The sequence below is a fragment of the Phyllosticta citriasiana genome (assembly GCF_038021145.1).
Source record: "Phyllosticta citriasiana strain CBS 120426 chromosome Unknown IWZ02scaffold_9, whole genome shotgun sequence".
In the NCBI taxonomy this organism is placed as follows: domain Eukaryota; kingdom Fungi; phylum Ascomycota; class Dothideomycetes; order Botryosphaeriales; family Phyllostictaceae; genus Phyllosticta; species Phyllosticta citriasiana.
This window is the reverse complement of record NW_027117286.1, coordinates 1079357-1092303: the sequence shown is the minus strand read 5'-3', so window position 1 is coordinate 1092303 and position 12947 is coordinate 1079357. Positions and strand designations below refer to the sequence as shown.

General features: G+C 55.7%; 3 protein-coding genes across 3 annotated transcripts; 2 read left to right on the top strand and 1 right to left on the bottom strand.

Moving 5' to 3' along the window:
* The first annotated feature begins 15 nt into the window (after positions 1-15).
* On the top strand, positions 16-4313 carry IWZ02DRAFT_405078 (uncharacterized protein). The gene is made up of 2 exons (XM_066765660.1): positions 16-2537; positions 2602-4313. Exons 1-2 carry the CDS (start codon positions 408-410, stop codon positions 3970-3972), a joined length of 3501 nt encoding a protein of 1166 aa, XP_066621304.1. The 5' UTR covers positions 16-407; the 3' UTR covers positions 3973-4313.
* Positions 4314-5791: 1478 nt separating this feature from the next.
* On the top strand, positions 5792-6776 carry IWZ02DRAFT_522445 (uncharacterized protein; the record flags this gene model as incomplete). Its single annotated transcript, XM_066770836.1, has 2 exons — positions 5792-6065; positions 6219-6776. 2 exons carry the CDS (start codon positions 5792-5794, stop codon positions 6566-6568), a joined length of 624 nt encoding a protein of 207 aa, XP_066621303.1. The 3' UTR covers positions 6569-6776.
* Positions 6777-11296: 4520 nt separating this feature from the next.
* On the bottom strand, positions 11297-11932 carry IWZ02DRAFT_492076 (uncharacterized protein; the record flags this gene model as incomplete). The annotated part of the gene is made up of 3 exons (XM_066769813.1): positions 11297-11398; positions 11477-11619; positions 11674-11932. 3 exons carry the CDS (start codon positions 11930-11932, stop codon positions 11297-11299), a joined length of 504 nt encoding a protein of 167 aa, XP_066621302.1.
* Between the last annotated feature and the right edge of the window lie 1015 nt (positions 11933-12947).

The window sequence follows — 12947 nt, the reverse complement described above, 5'->3', positions numbered from 1 at the left end:
GGGGCGGGGCGGGGCGGGGCGGAGGCGGACCATGAGGTTCGGTTAGGCATCACAACGCCAGTGGTTCGATCAACGGGCCTCCGGCTTCATCGTATGCCCACTGCGGGCTCCCACTGGCTGCAGATGATGAGCCTCTATAGTATCTGCATTTGAAGCTTCTCGCCGATTGTTGTCGACAAGAGCGTCGCCTCAACGTGCCCTGGGTAGGTACCGGTAGCTGCATGTGGTCGCTTCTGGCAGTTGCTCCAAATTGGGCAACCTGGGTGACCTCTTTCCTTCCTTCCACGCCCTTATTGTTGACTCCATCTCTTTGCCTTTTTGATCCACGTCCGCTCTTCCACTTTATCACCCCACAACATTGCCCTTTCGCTCATTCTTTTGCATCCTTCGCTCTCACGCGTTGAACCATGCCTCGAAGGGCTTACAACGCAGACCTTCACGCGGTCATCGACTCTCAAGACAATTCTGAAGGCATTTCGGCCGTACGGCGAGGCGACGATGATGGCTTCATTGATTTTGACTTTGTTCCACCCTCGGGCGGAAGGTTCTTAGTCACCGCCATGGTTTCCGATGTCTCTGACTACCCATCGTCTCACAACTACTTCCTGGTAGTCGGCGATACTACTCCTCCAGAATTTGCCAACCCTCTGGCTCGTGCTGGCGAGTCCCTCCAGCCCGGACTGAGCATACGAGGTCTTCTTGATCACCTCTCACACTTCTTCTACGGAGATGACAGCGGATCGCTGCCATCTGACGTCGATGACAGTGAGGCGACGGACGATGATGAGGACAATGTCTTTGAAGAACACCCCAGCTTTTTTGAATTTGACGATGACGATTCTCCCTCTCGCCATTTCAAACCTGAGGCCCTCTCGGAGAGCACCCTCTCGCTGGAAGACAGGAACAAGATTCGGGGCGACCTTCGACTTGTCAAACAAGCTGGATTCAGAGTTGGCGGCTTTCCCTCCCTTCTTCAGGGCCAGCCCACCTACCTGTCAATCTCTTGTAAGGTCAAGCGACTAGGAATTTCTGAAGAGGCGATGCAGGCTTGGGGTATCGCTCCGGAAGACTACTTGATACTGCTCATCCAATATCCGCAGGGGTACAAAGGTCTCGAGGGCCGTGAAACCTCGCATATCCCACTGAAGACCTCTATGGAGTTTCGAACTGGCATTGGACCCTCCTACAAGCCGACCGCCAACGAAATCTGCAAAGCGTTTTCGTCTTCAGGCCTCAGAGACCGATCAAATCAAGACACAGGCGGCTTTCGGGAACACTTCATAACAGAAGCCATGCACCACCTTCTGAACGACACCTTCATCATGCTATTCAAGTGCAGGCTTTTGGGTATGTCCTGGGACGGCGCGACGCTCTTCTATCATGATCACCAGGGCGCTGTGGGGCTCCACGCGGACAGTGTTCTTGCCCTCCAGGATCCAAAGTATCGTTGCGAAAACGCTCCAAACAACGCGTTTCCCGAGATCGTGACGGCTGATCATGTCAATGAACGCTCCCAGCGGCGACCGTCTCTTCCGCTCGTTGCCATGCAGTTTCTCGTCCGCAACTTCGTTCGCTCACCTGACTACTGCCTCATCTGCCATCGACGAATGCCGCATGGACTTGAGGCTCTCAAACCCTACGTGTGCGACATCCCCCTGTGCTTGTTTCAGTACATGCAGATGGGTCTTGGGCCTCGCATCGAACACGAAATCATGACTCAACCAAAGGTCGTGGATCTGCTCGTCACCCTCTGCTATTGCAGCGCCAAAACACAATCCCTTGATTCGAATCATTTGCCGAAAGGCCTTGGTTTGAGGATACCTCCCCTCAGCGTACTCCGATATGCTCAGACTAGCACAGTCACGAAGCCGAGCGATGGCGCTTCTAACCTGAAGGTCGCCAACAAAACACAAGGCCTTCCGACACATGAGCGCAGTATGGATGTCCGAGTGAACATAGACCGCAGAGAAATGACATTTCCGAATGCCATGTCGAGAAGCAAGCTCGGTATCAAGAATGGGGACTGGGTCGCATTCAAGCTGCACTCTCGGGCTGAAATTCTTCACGCCAAGGTCGAAGACACCATCCATGCTCCCAATATCCGACTCTCCAAGCCGATTGTCATGCCGCTCACGTCCTTGCAATCTTCTGTGATGAGCCTTGAGAATCCAGAAAAGACATCCAGCATCTCAATGCCGTCTGGATCTCTGGACGCCTCAGTCTGGCTTTATACCACTGATTGCGACAGCTTGGAGGAACAAGAGATGCGCGAAGCCATCTGGCTACTCTTGGAGATGCTTCCGAGCATCGAAGAAATGAAGCAATACCTGAAGCAAACTGGATCGGACCTCAAGTCTTGGTCTGACCGCATACCCCCGCCGGTCCTGGGTCTGCTCCGCTGGATAATTGCGTCGAACAGAGCTTGCATCATGCAAATAGACCTTCCGGATGGGTCTAGTTATCCTGATGATGGCCGACAAGAGGCAGTCTCTGGAATGCCGGGATGGATACAGTTCAAGTTCGCCATGGGAGCACCAGTAAGTCGGTCGCTTCGTTTTGAATTGCTCTAAAAGCTTGAGCTGAAGACTGACTGCGCAACAGGATAAGGAAAGACGGTTCTTGCAATCGGTCGGAAATATCAAGAAGGAGATGAAGCTGAGCATCCCCACACTCTTTGCGTGGCATGGGAGCAGTCTTCAAAATTGGCATTCAATCATCCGCGATGGTCTCAATTACTCTCGAATCGTAAATGGAAGAGCATACGGAAACGGCATCTATTTTGCAAGAGACGCCGCTACAAGCATAGCCTACAGCTATAGGTCCAGTGCGATGAGCGTAGCTTTTGACTCAAATTCAAATGCAGGAGCCTCCTCGGTCCTCTGGCCCCTGAGCAGTATCAAACCCAGCGTCATTCTTTCTCTGAATGAGGTTGTCAACGCGCCGAGCAAATTCAAGTCCCACACGCCTTACTACGTCGTCCAGCACCTTGACTGGACCCAAACTCGCTACCTTTTTGTCCAGCAGAACCTCCAAGACCAATGGAAGAAGGAGCCAGAAAAGCAGGAACCGGTTCCGACATTTCCACTTACTCAAGATCCTGCAGTCACGCCCAGGGGCTCGACAAATGCCTTTCTTGTGATCCCGGCTTCGAAAGCGTTGCGCAATGCCAATCACGCCGTTCCATTCGGAAGCAAGAAGTTCAAGGCCCAAGGCTCTGCATCTGACCCCATCAGCATTGATGATGACGACAGTGCTTCCAGTTTGGCAACGGACGATGAAGACCGCGAGCTGCTCGAGCTAGAAGAGGAACCCATCCAAGAAGCAACAAAACTACTGACTGACTTTGTACCCGGGACACTCGAGCGCAGCAGACTCCCGGCAATGGCGCCTCCAACGGGCGATGCCGCGTCTGGGATGGCGACCAAGCGCCTTCAGTCGGACTACAGGTCGGTCCTCAAGCTGCAAGACTCGAGCCCACTGCACGAGCTTGGCTGGTACATTGATCCCGAAGTCATCATGGAAACCGGCAACATTTATCAGTGGATTGTTGAGCTCCACAGCTTCGACGCGTCAATTCCGCTCGCCAAGGACATGAAGTCTCGCGGCATCAAAAGCATTGTCCTGGAGATTCGCTTCGGCAAGGAGTACCCAATGTCGCCTCCTTTTGTGCGCGTCATTCGTCCTTGCTTTCTGTCGTTTTTGGAGGGCGGCGGTGGTCACGTCACAGCAGGCGGCGCACTATGCATGGAGTTGCTGACCAACAGCGGCTGGAGTGCCGTATCGACGATTGAGGCGGTCCTGATGCAAGTCCGTCTTGCCATGTCGTCGACGGACCCTCGACCGGCTCGATTGGCTCAGGGACACAAGGGCGAATATAGTGTTGGCGAAGCCGTGGAAGCGTACAAGAGGGCGTGTCAGAGGCATGGATGGGAAGTGCCAAAGGGATTCGAGGCCATGATGATGGGATCTTGAGCTTCATGAGGGAGTTGATGGTGCTTCCAAATTGCCATGGAGTTTCGGGCTACGAAGTGATGGCCACTTGAAAGAATCGGATGGGGTTTGAGAGTCTGGCTTGAGACGTGAAAGGACTTTCTTTTCCTCGGAGAATTGGAACGGCGTCGGGACGTGGCTCAAGGCGTCGGATGGCGCTTTTGTGCTTTTTACTCGGGGATTTTCTGCCCATGGCTTTGCTCTGCCACAGCATCACTTTTTCGCTCTCTTGTCGACTCTGATCGATCTGGAGTAGGTTGACAAGAACAGAGAACTGAGATTCTAAAGTAGCTCACGTTTAATGGATCATGCTGTCGAAATGGCAATAATCTCGAAATTTTGCCTTGTGGTCTTGGTGTACTTGAAACCAAGTTCGAGAGCTTACCTCAAAAGTTTCCCACAGCGCTTCCTCCTGTCTTGCCAATGACGACATGCACACTCAGTGCTCGAGGTAGGTACAAAGGTAGCTGCTCATACAGCACGATTGACCAACCTACGCACCACACACACCATGATGGCAGCAGCCAGCCAACGCACGCACGCACGGTACGTACCATATGGCACGGCACATACGGCATCAAACCCATACACTCGGCGTCCCTTGCCAAGCGACGTACCAGGTAGGTACCATCCATCTCTTACGTCCACGTGCTGTGACTGACGGAATCAGTACTTGGCAGTCGGTCAGTCTCTCTCGTTCGCATCGCATCGAATCGCCGCACCGCACAGACAGCCAGACAGACGGGCAACAAAGGAGTGAAAAAAAAGGAAGGAAAAAATTGAAAACGCGCTCGGGGCGCGTACGAGCTGGAGCAGCAGAGCTTGCGCTGGGCGCAGAGGGCAGGTGGCGTTGGAGGGCGTGAGCGGAGGGTGCGCAGGGCAGGGCAGGGCAGGACAGGACAGGACAGGACAGGATAGGACAGGATAGGACAGGACAGGGGCAGACTGGAGGTGTGCCTGTTGATCACGATTTGCATTGCGCGTGTGGTGGTGTGGGCGCGTTTGAGCTGCGTGTGCGTGCTGCTGTTGCTGTGCTTTTGGGGGGGGGGGGTATTTTGGTTTTGCGTGCAGGGGGACGGACAGGTTGGCGGACGGTGCTTTTGGCTGGCGACGTCGTTTGCAGCTGGTATTGATTGACGACCTGTGCAACAGCTGAGGACCGAGTTGCTCGTCAGCTGTATCATCGCCGTGGGATGCTGCTGCCGTGGTGGTCGCAACGGAAGCGACGGCAGTCGTTGCAAGCAGAAAAAAAAAAAAAAAAAAAAAAAAAAAAACTGAATTTTTCTTCGTGACAGCGTGGTTGTGGCCGAGCAAACCGACTTCGACCGAACGAAATCAGGCACGCCACTCTCACAGCCTGACTCTCAGGGACTGCTTGATCTGCACCGACCCAGATACGCGAGGAGTGAGGCGCTCTAGTGCGGTATGTGTGTGCGTGAGCTGTGAGGTCATACCTCGCGCATTCTCATTTCCAGCTTTTGGCGTCGCACCGAGAAAGGTACCACGGGCAGTGTGTTTCAACTTGTCATGAAACCGTCGATCCAGCCTGCGAGGCGAGAAAAAGAAGATGGATGCGACTTCCTTCTCACCAACATCCCGCGCGTCCTAATACATATGTAGCTGACCGTCGGCATGCCGCAGGCCTACCGTCTTATCTTGGTGCCGAAGTACAAAAGCTACATTGCAATTGACAAGCCAGGCAGCTTGCGTAGCTCTCGTACGCTGTCACTGTCCATTTGACCCCGCGACTCTTGGTGGAATTTTGATCGCCTGGCTCATCATCACCGCTACTCCACACGACATGCACCCCATCTTTTCCCTGATCAGCCCAACAGCGGCGCCACCACGCCCCGCACCCACCGACGATGATGCAATTCCCCTCGTCAACGTCCGCTGCTCGACCTCTTCTTCGACACCGCCAGAACAAGACGTCCAAATACGCGTCGATCCATCCGCCACCACCCAGACGCCACAGAAGTCCGCCGCAACGCCCAAGAAGAAACCGGCGACACGGCGCCCTGGGACGTGGAAGTACGTCAGCCACGGCATCGGCGGCGCGGGAAATTTCCATCTGCGTGAGTGGCCAGCCAGCAGCAGGCCAGCAGCACCATCTTACCTAGCTCCAGTGTCTGACTCCGCTTTGTAGGTCACGTTTTCGCGAGTCGTTGGCGCACGTCGTCCAAGCCCGCGACGCCAGCGACGACGGCGCGCTGCGTCTGTTCGTGCAGCCGTTGCTTCAACCAGCAAATGTAGCGAGTGGCTTGAACGCGTCTCGCGCCCGGGAGCTAGCTTGCTACCTAGTTCGCCGTTGAATCCGTTCCGCCAGCCAGCCGGCCGGCGCGACGCGACCGACGCCACTGATCTCACTCCTGCGGTCAGTCAGTCCGAGTCACCACCCGCCAGGAACGACGGAATGCTCGGCACCGTTGCTGGCTCGACCTCATGCTTCTCCCCGCGTTCGGCTGGTCCTCTTCCCCTCACGTGTTTGTCAGCGCTGAGGATTTCGGATCCGAGCTCAGGTCGTGGTGACCAAGTTCCAGGACCCCGGGCGGGAGGCCTGGGACCGGGATGGACGTGAACACACGGCAGCGGGGGAATGTGCGTCGTCGAATGCATCGTCATTGCTTGAGAGGGTGTCCACACGGCCGTAGCAGCACGAATCACGAGTGCCATTGGGGCAAGGGGGCTGGTGAGAGAAGGGTCAAAAAACACTTATACTTCTACGCAAAGCAAAACCAAAACAGCAGAAAAGTAAACCAACAACAAACGCGGGCGCGCAAGAAGCGGCTGGTTGCGGGGTCGACGTGAGTCAGCGCGTCGTCCAAGGTTGTTGCTGACAGTCGGTCGAAATTGAAGCAAAAAGTCAGAGTCACAGAGAGATTTGTGTTGTAGTCAGAGGTTCATACGACGCGCGGGAACGCCCGAGCGTTGCTGCAGTCCAGCGTCACAGCCTGATGACTGGACGCTGGGCAGGGCCTGGGAGCCTGTTTACCCAAATTCTATTTCTCTCCGCCGCAGCCTTACAGTCCGCATGCGCCACACCCATCATTTCACGCCCAGCCAACCATGGAGCTGCAGACGACTTGGAGAGGCCTTTTTCCTCGTCGGCGTGTCTTCATGGCCCAACCTCGCTGACCCCTCTTGGCGGCTGTTGCCCAGGCACTGCAGCACACGGCGGAGTTCTGGACTACGGCGGCAGCACCCAGATGCGTAGTACCTGAGGCCGCAGCGCTCTCCCTGTCGCGACCCCAAACGCTGTCTCTATTTTGCGCCGACATGGGGGATCTCGACCGCTACCAGCCAATCAAATCCTTTGACCGACCACCTGGTTGCCGGTTCATCTTCTTCGGTCTATGTCGCGGGCTCCCCAAATAAAACGCCACCAACTCGCTCGCCCATTCGTTCGCCTGCTCACCGGCCTTGTCTTGTACGTGTTTCAGAATGGTCGACGAGTGCCACCCCTACAATGCCCGCCGACCAATCAGCCCTGCCTCGTCCGCGTCAGCGTCCGTGTCTGTGAAGACTCATGAGCGAGCAGCATTGAACGACGTCGACGCGCGGTGACGACTCCAGCAAAGTCTCGTGACTCGGCCGTCTCTTTCCTCCTCATCCCTCGCTGGATCTTCCTGAAACGGCCACGACACCACGACGACTTGAGCCAGCCGGCCAGCCCAGCCCGAGTCTGGGCGAGATGAGACAAACCTGCCGGGTACCTAGACGGGCTGGACGGGAGGGAAGGCGAGACAACCTAAGGCATAACGAGCCAGCCATCCAGAGTGTTTCGGCCGCCAACGCCCGCATCTGAACGGTACCTGCAGGCGTAGTTTATGCCAAGTTACCAGGGTCGATTCCCTCCTGTCTCTCACCCTCAATGTTATTATTGTTGTTGTTGTTATTGTTGTTGTCCTTTACCCATCCACATACAACAATCCTACCCGCATACCACACCCCAGCTCCTCCGCAAAACTCACAGAGCCATGCTTCTTTATGGTAGCTTGCAATCCAATTCAAACGTTCCTTTGTCCTCTGCCCGGCCTCCCCTCACACACACACACCCACTCCCCAGCCTTGTTTTCCCCGGCCCCTGTCGCGGCCGCCGTTGCTGTAGCTACGGCTACGCCCGCTCCGCCAGACTAAAGCACCATAGCTTCTATTCTGGGTCAACATGGATTGGACTCATCATCCGCTGGCCGGTCAGCGAAAAGAAATGGAAAGAAATGGAAAGAAAAGAAAAGAAAAGAAATGAACGCATGCACAGCCAATCATCCAATTAATGAGCAGCCATTGGCCATCAGCTATGGTCTTTACCTCACACTGTACTGTGCTGTGCTATGCTGGAGCCTGACCGGTCAGGTCTGTATGCATTCATGTACGTATGTACGGACAAGGGTACGTGTAGTCGAGGGAGCTCGGTGCTTGGTCCGCCCTGTGCTGTTGCTGCTGCCTTTGCTGGTGCGAGCAAAAAAGAAAAAAGGAACAGCGGGAAGAAAGGGAGATTTACCTTCCCGCCCGCCAGATCCTATCACTTTTTTGTCTTTTCTATGCTGATGGATGGGTGCGCAGATGGATGGATATAGCACATGTAATTTCTTTTGAGTGCGCTGTTGGGCAGCACCTAGGGCATGTTTAGTCCTAAGTGTGTTTAAGTGCGCGAATGCATGGTTAGTACTGTAGACTAACTGGCAGTTCTGTTCCTAGATCACCCGCCAGTCAGCCACCTGTTCCTGCGTTGGTAGCAGAAACAGTGAAAAAGGGTATTTGATAGCATGGTAGCTCTACCATACATTTACTTCTCCATAACCTTCTTGCTTGGTATGAGGCACACAGGTACATACAGTAGTAGATACATCTATGATGGATCGACCCAAGGTAAAGCGCCCATGTACTTTGAGCTAGCTACTATACTTGGTTCAAACAGGAAACCTCTCCTTGTTACTCCCGCTTCGAGCCTTTTCCTCCACTCAGTGACCCTTTTTTTTTTTTTTTTTTCTCTCTCTCTCTCTTTCGTCGGTGTCTCATCATCATCATCATCATCATCATCACAACACACAGTGCCAAACAAGCCTCCCGTCCACTCCCTCCCTCTCTCCCAGCGTTTTGGTTCAGAGCTTGAGAACGAGCCAACACCCTCACTCCCTCCCTCCCTCCCTCCCTCCCTCCATCAGGAACCGAACAGCGGAGACGCCTTCCCTGCACCCACCCACACACCTACCCTACCGCACCTGCCTACTTGTCCATCCATCCATCCACCATCCCACACACCCCAGACAAGTGGCTGAGCTTGCTGAGCTTGCTGAGCTTCGTCATGACTAACAGTCGGAGCCGCCGTACCCGCCCCGCCCCGCCCCGCCCCGCCGCACACTATTTTGTTCCTCGTCCTGCATCAATGACCAACGCACCTCCGTCTACCACACACATGTGAGGATTAGGCGCGCAAATGGTAGGTAGTACTTGGCTACCTGTCTACCTATCTACCTACCTACCTACCTACCTACCTACCTACCTACCTACCTGACCTGAGCTGAGCTGAGCTGAGCTGAGCTGAGCTGCTGGGAAGAAAGAAGAGGTGGCGGGGGATTTGATTGAATGATTGTGCATCTCGTCAGATTTTGTGAGTCGTCGACGAGTCTTTTTCGATCCTCTCCGTTCATGTGCTAGCTGCTGCTACGGCGGCGGCGGCGGCGGCGGCGGTGGTGGTGGCGGCGGCGCTCGAGCTTCAGTTCAGTTCAGTTCAGCTCAGCTCACATCACCTCTCTGGTACTCGGACTCAGTTTCACACCTGCCTACGTGCCTACCACCTACCTACCTTCAATTCCTTTCCACGCTCACTCTTCATTTCCTCCCCGCCCACAACTCCCCTCCATCTGCCCATCCTCTGCACTCAACCATGGTCCGTGACCTTGCCAACCCCAACGCGAACCCCAATTCCAATTCCCTGTGTCCGTCGCGTCGGCGCTACTGTTCGGCGCCGACGTCGTTGATCAGCGATCAGCAGCACGGAGCGCACGACGATGGCTGCTGCCGAGGCCACGTGGGTTGCGTTTGCGTGGGTTCGGTTTTGATTTACTTGCTCGCACGGATAAGGAAGTTGTGGGAACTCTCGTGTTGCCGCCGACAATAACGATCCGAGTAGATTCGGTTTAGAGTTTCGGACGATGACGATCTATTGATTTTCGGTATTGATTGATGTGATTTGGGGTAATCTATCTCTATGGTAGATAATTGTCTATGCGAGTGCGAGTATGGACGCGGAGGGGGGGATATCGTGTGGTGGAGTAGGTAGGTTACAGGCGTACGGTACATCTGGTGGACAACAAAGTACAAAGCAGCAAGGCGCGGAGGATGAGCAAGTGCGAGGCAAGCGGTAGCAAGAGCAATAGTGGTATAAAGCAGTAATGGTTGGTGTCGGATACAAATTGTAATACACGAGCAGCAAACAACAGGCCAGTCAAGGAAAATTTCCTCTCCGAACAATCAATCAACAAAGGAAATTCTCCTCCCCTCAATACACAAAAGGAAAAGTTAGGGGGAACAATGTCCCAGAATCAGCCCAGAGGGCAGCAATGACAGGTGCAAGCCCGACTCTAAGTGCCAACAGTGTCGCCGTCACCGACGACGGCCATCGAGCAGCGGGCCATAAGAGGCGCTGGGTTGACATGGTCAGTGGGCGACGATGCGGCGGCGCCGTCAACGTCACTGATACCAGGCTCGCCCACCAACGCCAATACCAAGAAATGCCAATAATAGCCATTCGCGTGGTTTGAGGGTGAGAGCGGAGCGGAGCTGGGACCGCGAGCGGAGGGCAGTGAGAGAGTTTGCGGAATAAGGATGTGGAGTGCGATCGACGCACTCAGAAGCGCGTGCGGACGCGCAATCGGATTTGGACATGGATGGATGGGGGCCAGCAGCAATGACCAGAAACAGCAACAACAGCTGTGCTCGGCCACCGAGCGCGGCAGCCACTTTCAGTCAGCGAGTACGGCAGGGCGACGACACATTCGGGGGGCCAGGGGGGGCCCGCGAGGTGCGTGCATGCGCGCTGTCAGGTACCCGTGGTGGTTGGGCGGAGCGGAGCGACTAGGCTGAAGGGCCTTATTTGCTTTTTGCTAAAGATGGGAAGGTGTAGTACTGCGAGTAGTTTTATTAGTATTTGAGGAGAGATGAGGCAGAGCGGGAAGGGACATACTGTATCACCATGACGCGCGACGCCGGCGATCACTGATCGCGTAGACAGACATGTTGAGAGGAGAGAAAGAGGGGCATCAGGGTCGACATCAAGCGACTCCGATCAGGTGGGCGTGGAGCTTCACGCGGCCAGGACCTTGAGGCCCGTGGTCTGGATGGAGGGCAGGCGTGGGCGTGGGCCGTGACCGCCGCAGAAGCGCTTGGTCTCGTGGAACTCGCGCAGCTGTACGAAAAGGGTGTCACCGGTCAGCAAAGGCGTTTTTCGGCACTACGTCGGTGCGTGTTGAGGGGGAATACGAACAGATGCTGAGATGTCGGGCATCGAGTTTTGTCGAGGACGATCCTCCGCCGCCTGGCCCTGAGGCTGCGTCTCGCACAGCCATCGCGAGATGGTCCGCACGTGGGACTGGTCTGCAAAGAGACTGCGCTTGCGGCGCTTCTCAACTGCAACGAGTGTCAGTGGCAATGCAGCGGTCGGGTGTTGGTGGCAAGACATACCGTTGACAGCAGAGGGGAGAGGAGCAGCGTTGGTCGCGGCGGCGACAGAGGAGCACGGAGCAGAGCGCGCATGGGAGGTGTTGGTGGGTGCTTCGTTCAACTCTTGTGGGACCACGGACGGGTCGACCTCGTCCTCGATCATGGTGACGTCGTGATCTTCCTCTGGGTGCGGGTACTCAGCCTTGGGGAGGACGAGGCCGGAGACGAAGAAGGACGAGTAGCCGGCGAGCATGAGGAGGTGGGCTTGGTGGTAGGCCATTGTGGTGGTCAAGTATTGGTGCTGGTGGTGGGTGGGTGGGTGGGTAAGGACCGTGTAGGCGACTTCAAGTTCGCCTGAGCAACCAGGCTGTTGATGTTGACGGCGGGAAATGGTGTTGGTGGTGACGGAAGACGCGGCGGCGGACGAGTATTATAGATTTCTGGTGGTTGGTAGGAGCAGGGCGAGCGTGTTCAATCCCTGCAGCGACTTTCTTGCCCAACCGGTGCCTGGAAATGTTTTTTGCTCGGTGGCTCCAGGGCATCCTTGCTGGCCCTGAGCACGGCTCACGGCCCTTCATCTGCCGCTCTTGAGAAGCTTCCATCTGGCGAAACTCTGAGCCTGCAAGGGCCCCGGCACCTTCGTTTGAAGACCGGACGCTGCAGTGCAGTGCCTTGGCTTTTCCTACTGTACCGTACCCTGGTGTCGTGTCGCTCGGCCATGGCACTCCCGCTCGTCTTCGGCAGTCCGGCGGCGCCGAAAGCAGTGACCTTGAGCCCAGGGACTGGAGATGAAAGAATGTGGTGGTGGCTGGTGCGCTACGACGACACAGACGACGACAAGATCGACCGCTCAGCTTCGACGTTGGTTCCATAGACCTTCTCCCGACGCCATGTGCCTCTCTCATCCGTCTGCTTTGCTCGCGACCTGACCTGCCGAAAGAATCCAAAATTCGGGCGGCATCCACCGCACCAAGAAGCAGCCAAGACTCGTGTCTCTTTTCCACTTACCGATACGTGGTTCCACTGAAGAAACGCGCTGCACGTGAGGGTCCGGATTCTCGGCCTCCCGTACCACCGTATTCGACTCGCGTAGGTCAATGAACATCTGTCCATCTCTTCACTCCACCCTCACTCTGTCATGCGATTCAACTCCAATTGTAGCCTGGCTGTCCACCGCCCGCCTGCCTTTTGGCGCGGGCTCCGGCCAGAGGCCATGGCCAATACTGCAGCCACTCACCGCGACCCCGCGCCCTTCGCGCTATGTGGACGGCAAATTTCTGTTGGTGCAGCCTGCC